General features: G+C 37.4%; 2 protein-coding genes and 1 pseudogene across 2 annotated transcripts; 2 read left to right on the top strand and 1 right to left on the bottom strand.

The window, feature by feature from the left end:
* The first annotated feature begins 9094 nt into the window (after positions 1-9094).
* Positions 9095-26056, top strand: LOC141911963 (uncharacterized). Its single transcript, XM_074803093.1, has 7 exons — positions 9095-9187; positions 20367-20724; positions 21615-21772; positions 22760-22988; positions 23398-23679; positions 24037-24178; positions 24364-26056. Exons 2-7 carry the CDS (start codon positions 20396-20398, stop codon positions 24385-24387), a joined length of 1164 nt encoding a protein of 387 aa, XP_074659194.1. The 5' UTR covers positions 9095-9187; positions 20367-20395; the 3' UTR covers positions 24388-26056.
* Positions 9574-18274, top strand: LOC141911521 (uncharacterized). Its single transcript, XM_074802509.1, has 6 exons — positions 9574-9741; positions 10420-10623; positions 10734-10998; positions 11083-11136; positions 11542-11791; positions 17880-18274. The coding sequence occupies exons 3-6, from the start codon at positions 10798-10800 to the stop codon at positions 18272-18274; spliced, it is 900 nt and encodes a 299-aa protein (XP_074658610.1). The 5' UTR covers positions 9574-9741; positions 10420-10623; positions 10734-10797.
* LOC141911520 (uncharacterized) lies at positions 18400-20077 on the bottom strand (annotated as a pseudogene).
* Positions 26057-26858: the final 802 nt, after the last annotated feature.

Below are 26858 nucleotides of genomic sequence, written 5' to 3'. Positions count from 1 at the left end.
GCGTCATCGCATAAGTTTTCATGCGTTCTTGCGATATAATCATTGTGGTAGAAGTCCCATGCTTTTGAAGTATCATATCGATCATCTTGTGATACCTTACACCACGGACATGAATATTTTGCCGTAGAACCTTTTAATTCTAGAAACATTTGAATAAATTTCAAGTCGCCACCTAAAAGTATATTAATCTCATAAGTTTTCCCATTAATATCTATCTGTTTTGATGATATTAAATCATTAATTTCATCTATGAGGGGTTTCAAACCAGTTTTGAAATTTTCATACGACTCAGAACCTTTCAATATGCCAAGTGCTATGGGCTTGTCAGGTAGTCCTGCATTTAGGAAATTAAACGCCACCGTAATAAAATTACTTGTCTTTGTCATACGTGCGCCATCGCCACTAATGCGAATTTCAATCTTTTTACTCGAATCCAAATTTTCTTTTTCAATTTTGCTGCAAATGGCCTCTTTCAAGCTAACATATGCACCAGGAATGCCCCCTTCAGCCCTATATATCGAGAAAATTTTGTTGAGAGATTCGCGGCATTGTACGATTAAACTTTTAGATGGTAAACTCCCAGAGTTAAGCATAGATATTTCATGATACGCAGCATCACTGACACATAAACTATCTAAGACGTACAATAAATCCTGAATTCTGCTTTTATCCATATCTGATAATTTATCAAATGATTTCTTGCTACTACTTTCTTCATCAAAATCTAATCTAAACTTCTGATTCTGATCACAAGAATCTCTAAAAGTTAAAGTTTCAGGAATCAAACCAAACGATTCTGCAAACCAAAGGGCCCGCTCAGCTTCATCCTTGAGGATTTTCAACTTCCTGTTGACTTGACTCTTCGACAAATCTTTAATCGCTTTACCACTATTGGTAATGCTAGGTTTTTGATACATAGTTTGAATGTATATAGTTTTTCAAATTTCTGTCAAGTTTGTCAATAGTTTCACATTTTTTTTCTAGTGTGTTTTCAAGATATTGATTTTTCTGCAGCACACCCTGTAATTTTGAGGAAAGTGATGACAACTTTTCCACAAGGTTCTGATTCTCTGAAACTATATTTGACAGATATTCACTAATATGTGCTACGTTTAAGACTTCATCACTATGAATTGCAAGAGAATGAACTATACCTTGAAATTTTTGAAATTTCTTTCCACCTTTATACAACTTATCGTTCCTAAACTTCAAGCATACACTGCTGCACAGATCGTGCAATCTATTCTCAACACGAAATGCATAATCAGAAATTTTGGCATATTTCAAGCCAATGTTAACCATAGAAATATAACTTAAATTTTCATGAGATCTTTTTAACCCATTTAGTTCACGTAAAAATGCATTGCTTAACTTCAATATAAACGCGATAGGTGTACTATTTATACACCGCTTTGTATCGACATATCCAACAGTTGATGACTGAATCTCTAATGCCTGGTGAAATTTAATTTCACAGTAACTACCACGAACTAAATTGTCAGACATCTTTAACCCTTTCAGTGCAGAATAAGTAATACCTGAAAGTACTGGAGATAATTTGAAACTTTTCAAAAATTCAACACTAATGGGTAGAGTGTCTACACCGCGACGCAGTGTATCGTTAGTTACTGATATTCACTATGTTTGCTGCAGTCATTTATTAGATATAAATTACGTCGGGCTGCGGTGTACTCGCTAAGTCTTTCAGCAATTTATACACCGAACTGCAGTATAGATGCACTGAAAGGGTTAAAATAATTATTTCCTATGGGCAGCTAGTTCTTTAAAGACTTAAAAATAAAAACTAACGGAATGTCTAAAAAGAAAAAGACAGCTAAAACAGTCAAAGTACAGTATTATTGTAAAAACAGTCATTCAAAGAGTTAATTTGTCACATGCACGGGACACAGCAGTGAATACGATGACTTCTTTAGGTTGCTGCTTTCCACGTTTCAATTCTCCATCTTCGACATAATATATTGGACGAGTGAAGCTAAGCCTTGGACGTATCTTCACTGGAAATGTTAGTTTTACTCCCTGCCCGTGTTTGTCCAAAACATAATACCAATTGACATCCAACGATAAATTCTCGAAATCAGCCAATTCGAGACTAATAAATCCTTTTTCGCATGGGTTACCTTTATGATAAAACACCGAACGATAAACATCCAGAGGAAATGGAATTGTGATGGTCAAGTTGCCCTCCAATAATTTTGAGCGTATATGCGACATGAAGACATCTGCTACCTCTAATATTTTCGATTGGTCCACAGCAGGATTCTTAAAATTGTCAAGAATTTCTTTTGGTATGTGGTGCTTTGGTTCCCATGTACTTTCGTGAAGATTGTAGTGTTGCCAATGGACGAGATACTGAAAATTAAAGATTTTTCAAAGCATGAATTAAAAAAAAAACAAGAAACTAATAGGCTATCGCTCTTTGTCAAAAGAGGGGTTGAATAGAGTCGTTCAAGACTGTCACATTGTCAATTACCCTTCTTGTCAAAATGGTATGCATGGTCATTGTAAACAGTATTTAAAATGAGTAGGCCTAGGTACCGACTTGACCTGACTCTTAGTCTTAGACACATGGCTTTTAGGACATCTAGATTTAGGCCCGTGACGACCTTACCGACCTATTACATTGTCAATGTACAAAATCTCAAAATCATTTTCTGCCGGCATTTTGAGACAGTCGGCAACGCAAAATTTAACATTTTTTCTGAAGCTGGTTCACACTCTGTCAGAATGCCTACTCGACCCGGTAAAAAGTAGCCTAAGCCTACCTACCCTAGTGTAGTATGGATAGAGGCTGACCGGTATTGTTTTCGTAGGAATGATATATAATAGCTTTTAGAGGGATAGCCTAATTAGGATAGTGGTGCGATACACGTACATTTTTAGGCTCCTAGGGCAGGCTGTTGTTGTTTAGTTAGGTTGATTTATGAATTTTGTCTAACGAAACTTACTTCCTCGGTTGATTCCTTGTAGGCCTATGTTATCAGGCGCTTGATTATATACCACCCCTCTAGAATATCCCTGTGCTTTCTTTGTGGTTCTCGTTGATATCTAACAGCTTCTCCATTAGCTAAGCGTTTAAAGTCGATCTTCTTGTTACGTAAATTGTACGGAGACTGATCGGTCTGATCGCTCGACGCGAGTAACCGGGGTAACCGGGGCGCAGCCATCTTTGAACAGCGCGCTCGTATCGGTGACTGGGAAAATCAATATGCGCCGTATTGTTGGTAATGCGGCATTTGAGTCTTAAGCATATTGCAAACGGGACACGGATGTTTGGCACGCTGAAGAAATAGGTTGTAGGAAAAAAACATTTTTACAATAAAACATCAAATAATAAGGCTATGACCTACGCTTTTTTGGGTGTTCCTTTTTTCTGCTTCCGTTTGTTTGTTACTTTTTCCTTCAATTCGGCGCTTTCGTTTTTGTGGTCTCGGAGATATTGGGGAAAATTATGTATGAATGTTTCGTCAATCACTGTTGTAAACAAGAAAATTAATTTTAGAAAATTATTTGACGCCTGCGAAAAAAATGTAGAATTTCTGGGCTAAGCTAATGTGGAATTGCAAATTTGAAATCGAAGTTTTAAGAAATTTGGGGAATGATGAGATCTGGCGATTGGGTAGATGATACAGCGGGTCTTCGACTCTAGTAGTAGTTTAAATTTTTTTATTGAAAATTCTCAATAATTGATCGCGAACTTGCGACCGACTTCATTTACTTATGCCTCTAAGCTGGTCTGCAACTTCATAGCCTCCATGGTTGAAGAAAGAGCTCTTCTGATGTCTGCTTCATCATGACTTCGAGCATATCGTGTGGCCTAGCCAGCCGGCCCGGCCGGGCCACGGGTTTGGCTGTCACTAGAGTCTTGAGTCTGGGTGGGTTGAAGTAGACATTGTCATTTAAAATAACATGCTTATGTTGTTCTGTATGAATTACCCGTGTGTCATGTATGTTGTATTAATTTATTTTAGAATTTGTATTTATTGAATTTGGGAATTTTATCCCGGAATTTCAATGTAATAAGGATCAATAAAGAATTGAATTGAATTGTCGCCTAATACACATGCCATCAGAAGACGCGGAGCCGTATATGACAGCTATGCTATTATAAATTGCTAATCTCACGAAACCTGCATACTCCTAATATCAAACATATTTTCTAAAACGTTTGAATATTGAAATTATATGTTTACACATTTTCATATTGACCGCTTGTAGCCGCTGATGAAATTCACGCCGGCCCTACACACATCGTAGATAGCTTCGTCATTCCACCGGCATGCCCACGTCAGGGTCTGACTTTTATATCAGACTTCCAAATCGTGTATACATCCGCCATTTAACCGAATAATCCGATTTACTTATCATTTCTATTTATGCCTGCCGCTTCTAATATAATCATACATCCTTTACTATTACAATACGTCTTCTAATGATATTCAATGCAATATAATATTTCGACGTTCAAATATAGGTCATTATATAATCACAGGAAGCCATTCTACATCTATGTCAATAATATTTTGCCAGATAGCTTGTTTGTGTACACACAGACCTGTGACGTTTTGCACATCGATTTACGGCTGTCGTTTGTAAAATGACGCTAGATGGTTAACATTGTTTAGGTTTCATAATGGTAACGTTTTATAAGGCGTCAAAAAAGTATGAACATTGCACAAAGAAAAAACGATTGAAACAACAAGAATGAAATTTTTAAAAAGAACACCTAACAAGTAGAAACAAGTTGAAAAAAGAGAAAAAACTGACAACTGAAATCATAACAATGAACGCGTGTACCAATTAATTCTTCTGCTGCTGCTTTGTCTTTCATACGCTCGCAAACTAAAAAAAGTCATGTGCAATGTTGCTAGGGATACAAAATCAAGTACCTACAATGGAATGAAAACGTCAACTTGTACTTACAGACTTTATCAAAATGTATCCATTTTTCTTCTGCATTTGGTACAAGTTTTTTGTTGGTAGCGTCTATTTCTGTGACTGAAATAGATATGTGTAGTATATGAGAATTGATGATGTTTCTTCCTTTGATGGCCTTCACGAAGATGAACTTACTGCACATGGCAGCTATCGTTTCCAAAGTTCTTGGCCTTAATGTTTCCTCGACATTTTAGCTTAGTTCTGTGTCCAGAACTTTGAATAGTTTTCTCTCCGTGGTTAATATGAGCTAGTAAAAAAGAGATATATAGATATCCATTAAATCTGAATGCGACAATATGATGTACGGCACTCACTTCAGTGGTGTTGCCCGAGATGAAAGCGATAAAGTCGGTCTTAACTCGACTCTTTTCAAATTGTGCAGCAGATTTTGCTACGTTCATGAGTTGGATTTTAGACAGCCTTCTGATATATCTACAGAATGCTACAGGTGTTACCGCATAATCGAAATCATTCCAATCCGTATCTTTTGCATGTTCAGTGTCTTCGGCCGGATCTGGTGTCGGTTGTTCGGCCGGTTTCGAAACCGGAACTGAGGCTGGTTCTTTGGCCGGTTTCGAACATGCATCCTCTGAAATTGAGCAAATTGTAGCATAAGATATATAGTAATATTAGACATTTTTATATCGAGTAAAGACTATCCATTTCCACCGTCATCGGAATCTTCAAACGGGTCATAATCGCTACCCATCCTACCGCTATCCACCTCATCGCTATCCATATCAATCCTATCAATAACCGTCGTCTAACTGCTTCCCCTACTAAGTGTCTAATAACTGTCGTCTAACTGCAAACAATCTGCAGTAATAGTATACTAATTCCTTATTCCCCTACCAAGCGTCTAATGATTAAACAGTTATTAAAAACAGTAGGCAACACATAAAAGTCACGAAAAATCATTGGATTTTAGGATTCGAACCTAAACCTTCGATTGTAGTCGTGCATAGAGGCCATGACTCTAACTTCGCTTAACCCCAACGCCCCGGTCACTTTTCAGGGGGTCTTTAAACCGATTTCTAAGTCGACGAACATCATGAAATAAGTTTTCCCTTATAGCCGGGGACACAGACTTTAGGTATATGAGATCGATTCGGTCGTTGAGACCCCCAAAGCTTAAGATCGGTCTTACGAAAACCGTCGGTCGGCGTTCGGGAAACACTCGAAAAATGAGTCCACCGCGCACAAAGGCCAGTCAGTTAGGAGATCGCTTACCCTTGACAATAGCGTTCGATTCCCGAAATTAATTAACATTTTAACGCGATGCAAACGCTGTTTAAACAATTTACCCTTATAGAGGAGATTCCCCTGAACACTTTGATGTATAAAACATGCGTGTAAGTCGTCAGGGGTGCCTGTTGATTTTCTAGTTATTTCAAACATCGATTTGAACCCTTAAAACGACTCGGAAATCGCTGAAACTTCTCAGGCATATAGAAGAAGGCCTCGTGCGAGTGCGCATATGAGTTAATAGTACCGCAGACCCTCGCGAGCGGAATTGTGCGCTTTATCGCGAGGCTGACTTTTAAGGTAGATTTTCGCCGGAACTACGTTTCGGTGCGCCATAGTACTCTGTATATGATCCCGACAATCGCGAAACTTCGCAGGCATTTAGAGTAGGGCCTATAGTGGGCAGAAAAACCTTTAGATCGTACCTCAGATCCTCGCGAGCAGCATTCTCCCAAAATCAAGATGACGCCAACTCAAAGACTACGTGACAAAAACGTCACCCGCGCATAAAGGTCAATCAGTTAGATGTAAGTTATCCCGAATCGAAAACCGGTTAGTTTCATAAATTAGTAAGACCCCTTTAAACGTCCCGTAGGGCTTAGAAACTTCTTGGGTACGTAGAGGGGGCCTTGTAGATAGGGCACAATTACCGAAACCATATGCACGGTAGCGAGCGCCCTCTATAGAAAGTCTACAATAAAAGAGTAAAATATAGTCAAAAAAGTGAAAAAACGTCCATTTTGTAAGCCATATTTGGGACCTTTATCGGACTACTAAATTAGGCAGGCAGGTAGAAGAAGGCCTGGTTTCATTAACCAATCATTCAAAATACACTTCTAAGTTCAGATGGTCGTATGACCCCCACTGAAAAATGGTTTAACTTTTCGTAAAATGGGTTTACTTAGAAGAGTCGTTAATAAAAAAAAAACAAAATACAGATTAAGCTTTTTAAACAATTTGCCATATTGGAGAAGGCTTTTCTGAGAATTTTGACGTATCGAACGTGTACATAAGTCTACAGGGGGCGCTAGTATCACATTTTTAGAAAATGTAAAAAGTGAAAAAAAATTGTTTTTAGCTTGAAAATTCATTTAACTATTGTTAGCGGGATAGGGGGAGCCACTTAGGACCAATCAAATTGCCCCCTTGATAGGATTATACTTTTCAAATCGATTTGAGAAAATTTCAAATTCCGTGCTTAAAGGCCAAAAATTAGCCCTAAGAGGGGACCCCTTTTGGGCCTTCAAGCACGGATTTTTGAGGTCAACTACATACTTCATTGAAACGTCATTTGGTAACCCATCATGCAATTGGTACCGTGCATAAAAGCCAGGGTTAAGATGCAAGGGTTAGGGTTTCCATGGATAGTAGGCCTTCATGCACGGCAGAACTTAGCAAATTCCGAAAATTTCGGCTGATCTCAAGAGGGCGCACCTATAACCGCTTGAGCTAGGGCCCTAAAATCTTGTATGGTGACCCGTAGGGCCTAGTGCATTAACTATGTGCGTGTTGATTTGGTCTGGGTCTCGACCGATGTTGATTTCGGCTTTTATGTTTACAAATTCTATACTGACAAACATATTCATACCTGCAACATGTGTATTAATATCAAACCTATTCCACTAGTTGCGTGTGTTTCCTCATAAACGGGAGAGTCACTCTTGATCTTAGTTATTAGACAAATAATGATCATTTAGTTATAGAAATTCATTACCTTTTTGAAAATTCAAAAAGGTGGTTCGTTCGAACTACCGAACCCCCTAGGGTCCATGGTTTGTGCCGTTGCTGAGTGTAGTGATGCCTTCAGGTTCAAATCCCTGCCGAGGGAGGATGCAGGCCTCGAGTTCACTTACAAAAACGGATAAAATAGCCAGAAGTTGCCAGCTGCTGGTTATTGAGCCCTGAAAAAATTCTGGATTCAGTTCTTTTTATTGCTGTTTTCTTCGAAAGTTTGAAGTCTTACTTTCTGCCCCTAACTAATAGGAAACAAGGACGCATTATGGTAGGAAACAAGTCATTAGTTAAGTCACTCTCCGATGCTGTACGGACAAAATATTGTTTTGAAACATTTTGTTAATTCTCGACAATGGGAAAATAATTCCCGATAATGATGATAACTTGGTTATACATACTCAATGTATAACATCAATCGAACTTCACGGCCCATGGACCTCTTTGTTATAATCGAAATTAATGAAACGACAATACCAGCTGAGGACCCACCCATAGGTGCATTTTGAACAATGTGCACCGCCTCCTCGCAATCTTTGGATTTTTGTAATTGGTTCCGCTGAATTGGAAGTTGTGAAATCGCTATTCAATTTGTGAGTTGAAAAAGTAATTCACTCCGACCGTGCCCAGGATGCGTCTGCGGTGCATCTTATTCTAAAACAACTGGGGAGAGTGCCACGACCTAAAACTTGGCTTTTTTGCCACTTAGACTTATCCGAAAACCTGGATTCACCGCTGACAATATTTTAGCCAATCTTGTTTGATTCGCTGCAAGGTTTTTTGTTAATAGGTATATATATAAAGGTATACCGATTACCTACCCTGTGGGCGGGTATTTGGCTGGTACATACATACATACATACGCACGTAAGTATACAATGTACATATACAATGTGCTTGGTGCTGCGTAGGTCTGAGTGTAATCAGAAACCACGCGGCGCTCGTACGGTAGTTGGTCTTCAGATTACGTCTGCTCTACTCGAACGCTCTCCCCCCGTGTTATCGAATGAAGACATCGTGCGCATTCTGCATATTTATGCTCCGTGTTAAAGCATTCATTGTAGGGCAGAAAAATCCCTGATTTTGTTTTGTTCGAGCAAATAAAAAATCCAGCAAGAAATAATGTGAAGAACTGGTTCAAAAGGTCTATTTATGTTCTGACGGTAAACTTGCGCACACACCTATTTGATATAGAATTTATTCAGGTATATAGTACAAGTTTATGACTGTTTAGCTGCGTCGATTCGGCGCCTAGGTATGTATGGTTGGATAAGGTGTTATAAATATTTATGATGAAATGTATTGTCATCTATATACGTCAATAAGAAAATTAACTCGCCTTGAAAAAATAACATAGTTTTTTTATGATATTGGCGATGATTATGAATAACTCAATTAGAATTGTATAGTAGCTGGAAATGTCAAATTAATATGATATGAATATGAACGAGTTCGTGGTGCCTGGCGCAACACCACTATGACAATTCATATCTCTCACAGGCCACATTTCGGTGGCAATAGTTCATATGTCTTGACAAGTGAATTATCCACAGCTGTGGATAGCCTACTTAATGGGGAGCTGCTAGTACTAATCCGCATGAGGTTTCTGATAGGCAACTCGGTCTTCCATATACGCGACGCTGCGATCGACTCAGGTTATTTTCAATTATTACCGTGGAAATCGATCTCTTCTTAATCGTTTTAAATCATCCATAAAATCATCGCATCAATGACTATCAAAGATCTTCAAGACGAGCTTCGGTCGTACGGAGCAAAGATTTCAGGTCGAAAACAAGAGCTTTGTGAGAGGTAAATATACACGGCCGGTCTTGTTCTTTAACTTCCGGGTTCGAAGATTTTTTCCTTTCGTTTCTTAATGAAGTAGCAATAACACAAGTGCATTGAAATGATTTTGTCCCTTTTTAATCAGATACTTCTTGTGAATTGAGAGATGAATTCATCGGATGGATAAATAAATCTAGGCCTAAGAAAATCCTGGTCCTGGATTCAACTCAATTCAATGGCAATGCAATTTTATTTAGTAAATCTATGTAATTTATTGAAATATTGGCCCTTACCGAGAGTACAGATAACACAATATCGGGTGGTTTTATGCTTTTTTTGACAAATACCATATGCCAGACCTGTAGAACTAGGCCATTGTCCCATGAACTTCAGTCACTGCAATTTTACTGATACTTGAATTCCTTAAATATATATATTCATGAATATTCATATATATTCATATATAACTTCAGATTTCTTTGTGACAATTGAGTAATATATGCTACAGTAATAAGGTTTCTGTTATTCAGGTTAGAATTTTATAGAACGAATTCGGTCAACATCACCTATAGAGTCGGAGTACAGCATGAATTCCTTAAATATATATATTCATGAATATGAATATATATTCATATATTACTTCAGATTTCTTTGTGACAATTGAGTAATATATGCTACAGTTATAAGGTTTCTGTTTTTCAGGTTAGAATTTTATAAAACGAATAAGGTCAACATCACTATAGAGTCGGAGTACAGCATGGAACTTCCAGACCAGAAGTCCTACAAGGATTTACATTCAGAAATGTATGCAATGGTGCCAAAAGTGAATATGGAGAGGATAAATGAATACTTAAAACAATATGATAAGGCATTTGATGGGAAAATTTAAGATTTATATGAGCAGAGGTAGGTAGGCTTTGCTTACATTTTCTAAATGTAGCCTTACATATTAGTAAGCCAACATTGTGTCAGGAAATTTTCTATATGAAACATGGTTATTTCTTATAATTTTTTAGATTACTTCGCTTTTTGCGAATATCCTCATCAAAAAGCGCGTCATCAGTTTATTTGACTTCAGTTATGTGGGCTGAAATGAAGAAATCCGTTTCGTACAAGGTAGATGTAGTGATTGATAATTGTGGCGTAGTTGTTGAGGTCCAGTGTGAATGCGGAGCCGGTCAGGGCCCGAACGCTCATTGCAAGCATGTGACAACAGTTCTATATGCTGCATACAAATTTAAAGAGGAAAAGAAAATTATAACAGAAGTGACATGCACCCAGGTAAATATGAGGTTTTTTGCATACTTTGTTGGTAACATGTTGCATTTAATTGACAAGCATAATTTTCTTCTATTTTTCATTCAGACTCTTCAGACATTTCATCGTACGAAACCCCATTTAGGAAGTCCCGTCAAACTTGTTAGTCATAATCAGCTATTGCAACCTATTTCACCTACGAAGAGTATGAACTTCGATCCAAGGAAATCTATGTACAAAAATCGTCAATTATGTGCGACAAATTTTAGGAACATGTGTATAAATTATCAGGTATAAAAAATATATTTTGAAAAATTAACTCTATCAGCATTATTTCATGTTATAAATAATGTAATTCATGGAGGTACTATGCCATCCATGGAGGTACTATGGCAGTTATGCATCTTATTCCACCGGCCAATCCTCATGCGTTGTACCTAGACCATGATTATTTGAAATTAGACCCTGTGGACAAGTTCCTGGCTGGTGAAATGTTTATGATTCAAGCCTTTTGAATTCATGGGTATTAACAAAAACTGGTAATTATCATTTGCTGTTCTTTTTCAGTTGACTACGATTACAGATGAGGAAATCAAATTAATAGAATTGAATACCAGAGGTCAAACTTCGAACGTCACCTGGAAACGAGAGAGAGAAATGCGGATAACAGAATTTGGAACGATCGCTAAAGCCACAGAAAGAAAAAAAAAAAAAAAAAAAAAGCCCCACGACACTCCTACTGTACAGACGTACTTTCGGCGCGCTCGTTTCAATCGACCTTTGAACCAGTCTTCAACTCAGTATGGCTTTACACCAGGTGAAAGCATTTAAATACGATAATTCGATGGCTCAGGATTTCGAAAATTTCTTACTGATCCCTAAGATTAGGGTACAGTATAACAAACTTGATACTTCACAAAACTGTGAAATTCTGGCGACTGACGATACAGCTCGGCAGTGCGTTGAAAAAGTGATCGATTTCAACGCTTATAACGTAGGAGTATTCTGTGGTTCCCCGGAGAAGTACGAAATTCTAAAAAAACACAGGATTACATTCAGAGGAGCAACGATAAATTTCCGATCGGCACTTGAAACACCAACCATTGTCAGAATCGAGGGTATTCCGGCGATCTGCCCTCATGAAGCGGTAGATAAGATGATCCGGCCATATGGAAACATTCTTACGGGATCCTATCACCCGACGATGGGAAAAACAACTTTCCAGAACGGGGAGAAACGCGTACTGGAGGTGGCAATTACATCGCCAATCCCGAGAAACATTACTCTGGATTCCAAACGTTATGGTTTACTCCTTGTACGGGTCTATTATAACGGACAGCCCGAACATTGCTCAATATGCGGACAATTTAACCATACCTGGGTTGAGTGCAATGTTACATGTACCCACCCAACCCATACACCAGATCGATGCCGTCAACTCCACTTTCGACAGGCTGTTTCTTTACAATCGATGAAAAGAAGAAACCCAACACCAGCAGAGGCAACGGAGGAGAAGGATGAAGCGACGACAGAAGTGGATGTTGTCACTGAGGAGTCGAGGAAGAGGCCACCCTCCCCAACTGAACTGGTACAAACTCCGAAAAAATCACAAAAATCAAAGCCGCCCTCGGAAGGAGAAAGCTCACCAATACAGAAGCCAACAGAAAACGAACACGAAGAAAGTGACACGGACGATACGTGCGAAGTTGCTGCAAAAACAACAAAACCAAGCACTGGGCCACCAGCACCAGTCCGAATGCAGAAAAGGAATCAAACAAAGAATGGAACTAAATCAAAGACCAAAAAAACTACTTAAGGTGAGGTATTCATAACGTTTTACTAATGTAGGCAAATGAGACATAAAATGGCGGACGTGTTAGAACGTATTAGATTACTATCACTAAATTGCAACGGCTTAGTTTACTCGAATGCTCGAATTGTTGGCATTTTTGAAAGACTTAAACACTATGATATCATTTTACTTCAAGAAACTCACATATCGAATGACTATGAAGTTCAAAAAATATTTAAGCCCTTGAGGAAAGATTTTGAAATTATATCTAATATTATAAACGAAAGAAAATGTGGGGTAACCATTGGTATTCGAAAATCTTTAGACTATACAATTTTAGATAAGACTGTAGATAGACAAGGGAGATTGATATCCTTGAAAATATCCCTATTCAGCCAAATTTACAATATCGTTAACATATATGCCCCAAATAAGGAACGTGATAGGAAAATTTTCATAAGCAATATCAGTAATTATCTTAATATAAACCCTAATGAGCATACAATAATAGCCGGAGACTTTAATTGTATAGAAAGTCCCATAGATCGTGATTCAACATCCGTCAATTCATCAATACGTAGTGGTTCAGAACAATTAGCTAATTTATGTCAACAAAACAGATTAGCAGACGCTTACAGACTTAAAAACCCAGACACACCAGCTTTCTCTCGAGTAGCAAAACGCAATAACAACGTCATTAAAACAAGAATAGATCGATTCTATGTATCAGACACTTTACAGCCAGACATAGAACAGGTGAAACATATCAACTCTATTCATTCCGATCACAAGATCGTCGAATTGACAATTAACACTTCTCAAGTCAAACGTGGCAAGGGATACTGGCATCTCAACAAAGAACTACTTAAAAACCCTAATTACATCACTGTGATAACAGAATTTTGGAATCAATGGCAAAATCACATACAGTTTTATGAATCGATTATTGAATGGTGGGAAGAGGGCAAAATTCAAATAAAACAAAGATCTATAAAATTTGCATTAGAACTCCGCAGAATTAAAAACAATCTTAAGAAATCATTAGAATCTGAATTATTCATTCTCGAAAAACTTTCTGATTTAGGAGTAAACACTAACCAAAATCAAATTGAATATCTTACCAAGCGTATTCGTGACTTCGACATTGAAAAAGCAAAAAGTGCAATGATAAGATCTAAAATTGAGTGGAGAGAATTTGGGGAGAAAACAAGTACCTTCTTTGCAAATTATGAAAAACAACGCGCTAAAAAGAATCACATCAGGACTCTCAAAAATAATCTGGGTGAAATTAAAACTGGTCAAAAAGACATTGAAAAAATTCAACTAAAATTTTATAAAGACTTATATAGAAAAGAAGAAACGGATTTAGAAACCCAAAATCTTTTCCTGAGTAATCTACCTAAAATTTCTAATCAAAAGAAACTCCAGCATGACTCCGTAATAGATATCAATGAATTAACAAATTCAGTCAAATCTTTCCAAAATAATAAATCCCCTGGTATAGACGGACTACCTATTGAATTTTATAGAATATTTTGGCATACTCTCCAAAATGACTTTCTACAATTAGTACATGCGTGTATACAAGAAAATAGACTTTCTAAATCAATGCAAACTGGTATTATTTCATTAATTCATAAGAAAAATGACAAAACAGACTTGAAAAATTGGAGACCAATCTCATTACTATGTACAGATTACAAAATATTCACAAAAGTTCTCGCTAACAGATTAATTAACTGTCTAACAGACATAATACACCCAGACCAGACATGTAGCGTAAAGGGACGTCGAATATAAGACAATGGTCATATCATAAGAGACTTAATTGATTACGTTAATAATGATAATTTAGAAGCATTTTTGGTGACCATCGATCAAATGAAAGCTTTTGATCGTGTTGACTGGCAATATATGTTTAAAACTTTAGAATCTTTCGGTTTTGGAGAAAATCTAATTCGGTACATCAAGACTTGCTATTCAAATCCAAAATCCAGAATCAAAAGTAACGGCTTCTTAACTAAACCCTTCACCTTAGAAAGAGGCGTAAGACAGGGATGTCCCATGAGCGCAATACTCTACATAATAGCAGCGGAACCATTAGCAATTAAAATACGCGAAAACAACAATATCAAAGGAGTAAAACTACCAGATGACACAGAAATTAAAATCAAACAATTTGCAGATGACACTACATTATGTCTAACCGACTTAGAATCATTGAATCAAGTCCTTACAGCCTTAACTCTGTTTGAAAGAGCATCAGGTGCAAAAATTAATAAAGATAAAACTGAGTGTATGTGGATAGGATCTTGGAAAGCTAGAAACGATAAACCTTTAGACTTAAATTGGAAGAAATCAATGAAAGTTTATGGAATTCATTTCGGCAATGAAAATACTGATGATTTAAACTGGAATCCGAAAATAAATAAAATTCAAAATATCATAAATCTTTGGCGCCAAACTAAATTATCTTTACATGGCAAAAAGGTTGTCATAAACTCTTTTATACTACCTATATTATGGTACACTTCCGAGATTTTCCCAATTCCAGATAAATATATCAAAATCTTTGAACCAAACATCATCAATTTCCTATGGGATAATGGAAAACGCCTTGTCAGTAAAGACATAATACATAAAAAAATCGAACACGGAGGTCTCGACTTACACAACATTAAATACAGACAACAAACACAGGCAATTAAGACGATAATAAACCACGCTCTAAAACCAACACACTGGAAACCACTTATCAACTACAATCTGCAAAAATATCTAGGCCCAGGCTGGAATATTTCAAACATCATTCACAATGAAATACCCAAAAAAGTCATTACAAATGACTACTACAGACATTTATTAAAATCATGGACAGTTTTTCAACAACATCTAGTTACAACTGAGACCATTACCGAAATTCTGCAAAAACCTATTTTTGGCAACCCAAAAATTAAGCTCAACAAGAAAACCAATTTCACAGAATACATACATCACGGTATAATCAATCTACGACATCTATTCGATAATCGTGGAAACTACAAAGCATTTAACGAAATTCCATTAACAAATAAATTTAAACACACATGTATATACAATGCGATACCGCAACATTGGAAACTAATTCTGTCTAACCAAAATTTAGATCCCGATGAATTACCAAAAATCTATGTACAATTTGGTAATATAGTGTGCACTATAGGAAAACTTTTATCATCTCAAATTTATCGAATTCTATTATTAAAAAATCTCCATCAAATCACACCGATAGGGCAAACCAAAATTACTGAAATGTTAAATGCTGATCTGAACTGGCCGGAATTTTGGAATGAAGTTTATAATAAACATATTGATAGACGATTTAGTGATATTCATTGGAAATTACTGCATAATACTCTGGCAACAGCTTCAAAACTAGGAAAATAAAAACTGATCCAAATTGTAAAATTTGTGGACGCACGGCAACGAATGACCATGTAGTATTCTCATGCACAGAAGCACAGCAATTATATTCATCTATACAACCAATCATTCAACGCATACTAGACACACCAATAAATATCACTCAAGACATCGTCTACACAGGAATTACTAAAACAATAGAAAGAGATTTCTTCAAACGCACACTCGCGAACTACCTTTTGTTTCTTGCACAATCCATTTTGTACAAAAATCACTACAATTTAGAACAAGGCTCTGGCCGCATCAACACTATAATTTATTTCAAAAACTCGCTAATAGATCGCCTAAACCAAGAAATCATGCTTCAACAAAACCTTCATATTTGGACTCTTAACAATGTACTTATACACCTGGATGCAAACGGACTGAATGCAGTAAACAGAATCACAATCGACACCATTAGCGTAGTCTATTAATTAAACACAACGCCTTTTTTATTACTTACACCTACATATCCCGACTTTTACACTCGAGGTATGTTCTGATTTAGATCGAACAGGGATGACGGTCTATCAATACGCATAGAACTGTCTGACCACTTTTGCTCTATATCATCACATACGTATTAGTTTATTAGTTTACTGTTTCTGATGTTTTGACTGTAAACTCAGTCTCATTGCCACGATAGCTGGAACGCTGCCTCCGTTTGTGACCTTAGGATAGCAAGCTCAGTCTATCTACGCGCAATGGTGACTGGAAAGTTGCCTCTTGACATCAGTCTCATTAAAAGCTACCAAAAATCTAATCGTGACAATGTAAATAAAACCCGATCAAGACTGTATATATGTAAGTGTACAAACATGTATTCAATATTCACGTGTCTGTGCCGCTTTCTTACTGACGGTCTATCAATACGCATAGCACTGTCCGTTTGATTGCGATACATTCACGGACCTAACTCACTGTATATTAGAAACACATAACTGCTCCCAGTGTAAAACTTATACTTTTAGGCAAATTCAGCACCAGATGTGAAGTACCAACTGCGCACCCCTTGACGGAGAAACCCATCCTAATCGGAGCTGCACCGTCGATGTCATACAACTACACTTCGGATACCCCAGGGCCATACTCTCATCTGGAAAATTTGCGTTTCGATATGTGCTTTCTTCCTATCTAGTCAACACGCGGGATCATCAACTTAGAGGACTTCTACATCAACATCTACCCGAGGAAAAAAACCACACTAAACTATCGGACTATTTACACGTAGAAAACGACCAAAAAAATATAAAAATGGACAAAATGATCTTGTAATATAGCTATTTCCAGAATCTCATTGTATTAAATTAGGCAGCCAGAAAAATTCATCCCAATCAGTCGCTTGCCAGTTCAGACTGAATGGAAGATTGTTTGGATGAACCGGAACCGAATTTCCAATTATGTACTTCGATTTTAAAATATTCTGTTTACTCGACCGCCGATCACACATCTATATCTGTACTTCGATTTCCGATTTCAAAATCAAACCCCCTGTTTCGCTCCCGGCAGGTGTGGTGGGTCTGTAAGGGACACTCAATCGAAAAATCAAACAAAATTTACCAGCCAAATAAATAAAAAAAAAAAAAAAAAAAAAAAAGCCACAGAAAGAAGAAATAAATTGCGCAATAAGTTGGGGCAAGAATTAGTAACGGACATTACGTTAAAAACTAATGCGTACTCCATGGCCAAAAATATGAGAAGGTTGCTGTGGAAAAGTATCATAGTAGAACAGGATCTATAACGAATGAGTGTGGATTATTTGTCAGCAAAGATCACCCTGTTTTAGCGGCTTCCCCTGATCGCGTTGTTAATGATACTTTAATTTTGGAAGTCAAATGCCCTTTTTCTGCGAAAGATAAAGAAATCAACCCACAAACTGTTCAGCACTTGGAGTTGGACGTTAACAGAAACCAGCAACTTAAAAGAAACCATGACTATTTTTATCAAATACAAGGACAGTTATATTGTTCAGGTCGTACAGAGTGTGATTTTGTGGTATTTACACTGAAAGACATTAAAATAATTCATATTGATTTGACTTCGATTTCATTAAAGCAATGGTAGAAAATTTAATGAAATTTCATTCAGAATTCCACAAAGATACAGTTTTAAATAACTTCTTGTACAGAAACTATTATGATTATTCTTTCTAAGATGTCAACATTAAGAAATAAATCTTATTTCAAAATTTAAGCATTTTTTGAAACGATACATTCTCTAAAGTTACACAGGTAGCAACAGACTTTCATAATTTCTGTCGCCAGGGGTATTTCATGATTATTCAATGGATGTGTGAGGATTTTGTATGTTTTGGCTAGTCCTATAAGTCGTTCGATGTGCACTCTTGCAATTTTCCTGTCACAAAACAGTATTGTTTTTCAAGCGGTTTTTGTTTTTAAAGAACTTTGGCATATTTATCGATACATTTGACGCTACAAATAAGTCCTGCACGTTAAAGCCTTTATCAACCATTACGCTGTCTCCTGAAGTGCACATATCTTGCATTGCACTTATTTCTATGATTTGTCGATCACTTGCTGCACCGCCATACGCATCAGAAATATATGATATCAAGCCACTTGGTGTTGAGCCGACCACTACCTTAGCCGTATTTCTGTTTTTATATGATGAAAAAGTTGCCTGCTGGAGGAGAGGATTTTTTGGCTTTTTAATCGGGTATTCTGTGCCGTCAAGGATGACTCTAGTTGTTGGATATTTTGCTTTGAAATCTTTGGGACAGAAGAAATAAACAAGATCCTCATCTGGCCACCAATTAAACTCACTCCATTGGCATGACATAAAATTTATCCGGGTGACAAATATATTCGATACGTGATGAAGTGATATGTCAAATGTTCTCGACAGTCCGAAATTAGGACTGGTAACGGGGGTGTAAATCCATGCTAATAGTCTAGGTTATTAGCTTCTGGTCCGAGTGACAGGAATACTAGCATGAATTTCACATCACTAGTCCTGTATAATAATGCATTCCCTCTGGATCATTGATGAAGAATTCAACTGAAAATCTGGCTGTCGATCTACTACATTGTGTTCCTACATCTTTAACTGATTTTATTTCACCTCTTTCCGACTGACAGTCTGAAAAAAAAACCAAATGTGATCACTATTGTGAATCAAGAAATTCATATATTTTACTAGCACCGAGCGTCCTAAAGACAAATGAAATCAAAACTATTCCTGTACCTGGGACTGAGCTATGATCTTCATCCACGATGGTCTCCTCATACATATCTATGCCACATGATGTGTTGGCATTATCACACAGTTTCTGATGTTTCTGACTTTCTATTTCTGCAACATTTTCGATCTCTTGTATCCTTTTGGCCCGCAGCCTCCTATCGACTATACTTGGTGTTGGCTCTTTGGTCCATGGAAAAATGTGTGGGACAGCAGTTTTCTCGTCGTTGCAGTCTTTCAGTCCCTCAAAATAAAATCACAAAATTAGCTGATTTAATCAAACAACAGACAGTAGGATATGGTATTACTACTACAAGTCAACAAGATCTGCAGCCTACAGAGTGTAGGAGTATTAAAATCAGATATACAATATACAATAACATTGAACAGAATCTGGTTTCTCTCAACAAAATACCTCATCTTGGCTCTGAACTGAATAGTTAGTGAAATAACAAAATGTATAAAAAATGACTTACCGTACGTTGTGATTCCCATATAGTCGTTATCATCGAAATGCATCGGACATACAACAGAGTGCTTTGTAGGATTCCATGAACTTTCACCTCGTCGCACAGCGGTTTTCCAGGCTTTGAACCGCTTTTCATCTGATCTCGGGAAAGCATGACCTCCTCTATTTTTACACATAGGTACACAACACTCAGTTGGCATCTTCTACTAAAACAGAGCTTTTGTTACAACGAAAAAACCTCCAATTCAGCGTAAATACCGATTCAATACAATTCAATTAAATCTTTAAGCCCGAGTTGCGTTCAGCGCCGCGTAGTGACCGATCGATATTCGTAGCTCCCCATTGCCATTAAAACATATAGAGTACGGTAGTCATATTAGTAATGTATAAAAACATTGTTGTAACAGTGAGTTTTAACGGCGTAAAAAACTGCAGGTCAAATTTGACACTGACAAATACTTAACGTTATCATCATTTCTTTTTTTCAAGATCAAGTAGAGAACTCCCTTCTTACTAATATGAATGATCCTTCTATATCGATTATGAAGGATCCTGTTACAGGAAGTCACCCATGTAGCGACCGTATCGAGGAAGTACTAGTTCGGAAACGCCATTCTTTATCACGTCGAGATTCGGAAGAGTTCGGTATTATCGAGATGCGAAGCACTGACTCGAATATCCGCGCACGTGCAGCGTTGCGTCTTGCAGCACGGCCAAAGAATGAAGCAATCGTGGAGGTCCTCGTCGATGCTTTGCACGATAGCGATCGTCTGGTCCGTGAATCCGCGGCCCTGGCACTAGGACATTTGAAAGTAGAAGATGCTGTACCGGAACTTTTAGAATTGTGGTAAGTAATAACGTACACAAGCAGAATGAACATGAATACGTAATCCCATAATAAGAAGTTAAAAAATATCTACCAAGTTCATTGTTCTTAATCTCAGCTTAAATGTCACCACATCCATGGTTTGACGTATATGATTAACTATTTATGAATCCCAACTAAAAGCTTATTACTCTTTAGTAGTACAACGCACGTTGGAGTGTATGTTTGACTAAGTTGACGACAGCGAACAGCGATTTCACCTGCTGTGTACGTGCACCTGGAAAAGTAGCCGACTTATTTCTCAGCAGTGGCGGTACTAAAAAAATCAAAATTAGTAACATTTCTTATCATTTATAGATGTATTCCGTTCAAGAAATAGATTTTAAAGAATATTCTTTTTAGAGGGTTGACCGTTAGTCTCTACCATCGCAGGCTTGGCTAGACCAGAGGTCTGTCGCAGTCAGTGCTTCTCACCCTGATCCAACGTCATTGACGCTTAAATTTCCCCATTCAAACCATAAATGGTCGCAATCGTCACTTTTGGAATTTGGAATGAGGCTTTTAATTTCTCTCTTTTTAAGTAAGGTAAAAAAAGACCTGCCTCCCTCGTCAATTGAAGGGCTGATGAAAAACGAGGGTATTCTTTACGGGACTTACATTATGACTATTATTATGAATTATCGTCATTTAATTCTTATTGCCATTATAGTACTTACTGCTGCCATGCCATCACAAAATCTTTTGGACATTGTTTTAACTGGATATTCTTTACATATGTATTTCATCCATGAGTGGGAGAGTAATGATCGTTGTGTGTCGGGACAATTTTGTTACAAAAAGTTTTTTAGAGCTTATACGTATACATACTAATTTGTGCCAAATCATTTTTCACCGTGATCTTGTTTTCACAGGCGAAATGACGTCATATCTAACGTTCGCCAAGGTGCACAGTTATCATTGAAGCTTATCGGAAATGAGGATGCAAAGAAAGCCATAGAAATAACGGACATGATCGAAACTGCCGTCGATGAACTAGATTTTGAAGTGCTTGAAAGATTTGTCGGGAAAGGTAGGTTCTTGTGTAGGAACCGGAATATTGTTTTTTACCAAGTCCCTTCCATTATTACGGTAGCGTCCTGGGGACACAGACAACAATTCAATCATTGAATAGAAAATTCTATTATCGAAGGAAAACAAACCTATTTTTGGTTCGAAGAATGAGAATCTAAGCTATCGTCAAGTTGCAGTCATGAAGTCACGTGACAGGATCGGAAGATTTTTTTTTTTCAGATTGCGTGATACGCCGCAATGAAATAGGTCCACAGACGTAATTCGCTTGTCTTAAGAATATTATAATTATTATGATAAAAATATTTAAATAAATAATAAATGATATCATTTTTTGAAAAGCATGCGTAATGAACGCCGATTTAGCGGTTAAAACAAATCATTACATCTACTCGCGCATAAACACACCATTAATGCTGCGCCTGTTGTAAGCGCCAGTACCCGTACGTACAGCCTAGCTCTTTTGACATTGGCAGGTAGATCTTCCGATAAAAAGCTCTACCTGCCAATGTCAAAATATCATTACTGCAAATTGAAATGGGATTAATTGAAGATCAAGTAAATGTAATCATACGTGTTATGTTGTGGTGGAATGCAAGAGGAATGGTGTAGGCAAGCAAATCTTTCGTGGTGCAAAAAGAAACATTCCGAAACCGAAAAAAGCAAATTTGGAAAAGAGAAAATATTGGGGAAAATAAAGTGGAAAATCGGAAAGGAACATATTTGAAAATTTTCTATTATAAAATTGAACTTTTCGATGTCCCCAGGAAACTTCCGTACCTTCTTATATCATGATAGGATGATATAAATCGATCTGTAGATTATCATTACACGTGCGTTGGATGATGCGTAAATTTAGAAATAAAAAGAGCGGATGAATCGAGATGTCTTAAACTCATTCGCTATTCTTCAATAAATATTTAAGTGGCCTAAGTTACCACAGAAACATTTTTGAGATACTTAAACGCTTCACAATTTTTTTATCTAGAAAATGTTGGAAATATAGGTGGTTTGCGGCACCTGCTTTCCGGTAGTGACGCTAATACCCGGGCAGCAGCTGCTATCGGCATCGGTTTGGTTGGAAACATTGACGCTAATACGCTTGAATCACTCGTGCATGCTACAGAAGATAAAGACCGACTGTGTCGCCAGGCAGCATGTACAGTCTTGGGTTACCTAAACTACGACCAGGCCATTTCACGTTTAGCAAGTGTATGGTAATTACTATATTATTGAGGGAACTTTCCATATCATTGCATTCGTATCATACATCCGGGGTACTCTATATTGCGGTGCCCTGATTTGCATATTGTACTTACTTTTGTTGGTTCGAGTCTCCCGATTTCGCCATTTCTATGTTAACGGAAAATTGCGTTTCCAGAAAAGTTCCTTGTGCGACACAAATATCGAGGCTGCAGGTAGTCCTGTCCTATGCGTTCATCATGACGTATTGAAAGGCCCCTAAAATCTGCGTTTAGTAATCAAGAACTGGCATCGTTTTTAAATTCACAAAATGACGTTATCATTTTGTTATAACTTCATGGTACCCCATGTTTTTGCCTGGCCCTTTCAGCTTATCCCTTGAAATCCCCTTTATTAATATCTTACATAAATGTCTCTCGTTAGGAAAAACGACTTTATATCAAGTGTTCGACGATCAGCTGGTAGAGCTTTAGATCGAATAGGTGGAGATTCCGCCAAGAATGCGGTGATGGAAACGACGTTACTCTCTAGAGCTATCAACACTTTAGCCGGTGAAGGGTCTGGGGAAATCAGCTCATCAACGGAAGCCGCGGATGATTTCATTAAGGGACTCACCAGTCATGATCGAATAGTACGAGAGGCATGCTGTCTTGTACTCGGTCACTTGAAAACAACTTTGGCTGCGCAACAATTAATTAACATATGGTAATATATACGGTATAGATAAGACACCGAGTCAGCGTAACGAGTTTCATATTTTATCATCTGCCCTTGTCTACGAAGCGCTTTGCGCGACAAATATGACAGTATTTCTACGATACCTGTTTTGATATGTGAAAATTTGTTTTTGGCAATGTACGATAGCCAGGTATAAGGGTTTTGTAGTTTAACGGGCTTAGTTTTGAGAAAAAAAATTGCCACTGGAATTATGTATCCATTTCATCTTTACTGAAACTGAGCTAATTAGATATCACATGTTGGCTCTGCCAAAAGTGGATTCTATATTCGCATTTAAATTACACAGACATCCATGGATATGATTTCCAATAATTCATATTTCAGGAGTAACGATCCAATTTCCAATGTTCGCCGCGCGGCAGAAAATGCACTGGAAAAAATCGGAGGAGACGAAGCAGAAAAGGCCATTCGATTGACGAATGCAATTACAGATGAAATCGAACAATTAAGCAGGTCACAATTATATGTAAGCGTTCACATTTGATGCGATACTGTCTACATTCTTTGTTTCTGGCTAATGTATATTATCGAAGATGATACACGTGTGAATTATAAGATGAATAATAACGTTGAAATGAATATCATGGTTGTTTCTTAAACCCGACATGTTGCATATGAAACGTATGTAATTGTATTCCCCTTTCTTTTCAGAGAGCGTACAGCATCCAAGAATAGACGACAAAGTGCGACAATAATTTGCCCTGGGAGTAAAGAAAATTATCAAGATTCTCTTTAAATGTTTGTGGCGAAATTGGCAAGACAAGTTGCCGATATTCAAATCGTATATGCATGTATTTTTTGGAACATGAACGTCGTAAAGAATTTCTCTTTCATTTGAACCATTACCCGTATCCGTGTTATCCAAGGTAGAATAATGTCACTCTCCTGGTGGAGCAGATAATATAAATTTGATCACCACTTGAGAGAGATAACAGAAAATGTAGTTTTGTGGTCACAACGACTTGGAAGATGAGTACCATTTAGCAATTAAATGTCCCCGTTTTGACGATATTCGAAAGCTGTATATCAAGCCTTACTACATACGCCATCCATCAGTTTTTGAATATACAACTCCGCAATACTAACGATAAGTTTGAAATTTTCAAAATTAGCAAATTTAGTTTTTTGAGTTTTAAGCGCCTCACACTACTACAAACTACAATAGATGACTACAGTATATTGTATAGGAGCTGACGGGTTGTGTCAGCCATATAGTAATCTGGAAATTTCGGGTTTGTTTTTTGACGCTTTATAAAACGTTGCCATTATGAAACCTAAACAATGTTAACCATTCAGCGTCATTTTACAAATCACAACCGTAAATCGATGTGCAAAACGTCACAGGTCTATGTGTACACATTCAAGCTATTTGGCAAATATCATTGACAAAGATGTATAATGTCTTCCTGTGATTATATGAGCCATATTTGAACGTCGAAATATTATATTGCATTGAATAGTAAATCGGATATTTCGGTCAAAATTGCGGATGTAAACACGATGCGGAAGTCTGATATAAAAGTAAGACCCTGACATGGGGATGCTGGTGGAATGACGAAGCTATCTATGATCTGTGTAGGGCCGGCGTGCATTTTATCGGCGGCTACAAGCGGTCAATATAAAAATGTGTAAACAATATTCAAATATTTTAGAAAATATGTGCGATATTAGGGGTATGTAGGTTTCATGAGAACGATCGTCCCGATTAGCAATTTATAACAGCATAGCTGTCGTATTACGGCTCCGCGTCCTCTGATGGCATGTGTATCAGGGGACAATTCAATTCTTTATTGATCCGATTCCCAAATTCATTTAAGTTACAAATTTAAAAAAAAGAAAATACAATATACAAAACACAAAATACAAAACACATGCGTCATTCATACAGAATAACATAAACAAGTTATTTCAAATGACGTCCACTTCAATCCAGAATGTCAATCCGAGGATTCTCGAGTGGCAGCCAAACCGACTGGACTAGGCCACACGATATGCTCCAAAGTCATGATGAAGCAGACATCAGAAGAGCTTTTTCCTCAGCCATGAATGCAATGAAGTTGCAGACCAGCTTAGGGGCAAAAGTAAAATTGACAATTTGTAATAAAAAAATTAAACCACTATACAGTCGAAAGGCTGTATCACCTACCCAATCGCCAACTCAATTCCCCAAATTTCTTTAAACTTCGATTTCAAATTTGCAATCCTACATTAGCTCATCCATCTATACGTCTACACTTTTTTCCCAGGCGTCAACTAATTTATTAAGATTAATTTTCTTTTTTCTCTCTGGAATTAAGGGCCATTGCAGCCTATTCCATATATTATGTAATTGTGAATTATGTATGACGATCAAATAAAAATGATGATAATAATGATATTGATAATATAATCATTTTGATATAAATTCTTGAAATGTCTGTCTTATTTTTTAGTCCGGGCCCCATTTAACACAGAGAATGTCAACCATGTCCGTTCGTCTTGATTCGGTCTCGGACTTTGTGGAAAGTTCTCTGGACACTTTGATGATTTATCCTGTTATAATTGTCATATGTTTATGCATCCACTCGGCAGGACACACGTGGAGTAAAATACGTACGGTGTTGTCATATCGCGGAAAGACGGAATCGCGGAATTTTCCAAAAACGCGGAATTTCTTCATTTTTACTTTAAATAGTAAACGGGTTTTCCCACGGGGATACCAACTGTCGGACAGGGCACCGGACCGATCGATGCAACGACTAAGGTTCGAATCCCATTATTTGCAGGCAATTTTATATGGAATCATTATATTACGATACCGTTGACTGGCTGCCACCTGTAGAAGAAGTCAGAATCAAGTGAGGTGAAAGAGACCAGGCACCTAATGTCTATTTCTACTAGGCAAACTTCGACTATCGAAGTTCATCGACTTTTTGAGAACTTCAGAAACGAATATTATCAGATAAATATTGAGCACGTTCGCGGTGTCGGACTGTAGTTGTAGATGGTTGCAAACACGAAATCCTACGACCAAACAAGTACCGGTTCCAATTCCTTTGAAATCATTATAATTTTACGGTCGTCCAGTACCGGTACGAATAAGATTCTTTTGATCCAAATAATCAGCATAGGAACATATATGTTATAGCAGTCACAAAGTAAACATT

Source organism: Tubulanus polymorphus, chromosome 10 (genome assembly GCF_964204645.1).
Source record: "Tubulanus polymorphus chromosome 10, tnTubPoly1.2, whole genome shotgun sequence".
NCBI classification, from domain to species: Eukaryota; Metazoa; Nemertea; class Palaeonemertea; order Tubulaniformes; family Tubulanidae; genus Tubulanus; species Tubulanus polymorphus.
The sequence above is the reverse complement of the archived record's forward strand: the minus strand, read 5'-3'. Positions and strand labels throughout refer to the sequence as shown.

Coding starts and splice junctions, on each gene's coding strand:
- LOC141911521 (XM_074802509.1), top strand. CDS start 10,798: ATGTGGGCTGAAATGAAGAAATCCGTTTCGTACAAGGTAGATGTAGTG. Junction 10,999..11,082: donor CAGAAGTGACATGCACCCAG/GTAAATATGAGG, acceptor TTTTTCATTCAG/ACTCTTCAGACATTTCATCG. Junction 11,792..17,879: donor TCAGTATGGCTTTACACCAG/GTGAAAGCATTT, acceptor ACGTTAAAAACT/AATGCGTACTCCATGGCCAA.
- LOC141911963 (XM_074803093.1), top strand. CDS start 20,396: ATGAATGATCCTTCTATATCGATTATGAAGGATCCTGTTACAGGAAGT. Junction 21,773..22,759: donor TGAAAGATTTGTCGGGAAAG/GTAGGTTCTTGT, acceptor TTTTTTATCTAG/AAAATGTTGGAAATATAGGT. Junction 23,680..24,036: donor CAACAATTAATTAACATATG/GTAATATATACG, acceptor TTCATATTTCAG/GAGTAACGATCCAATTTCCA.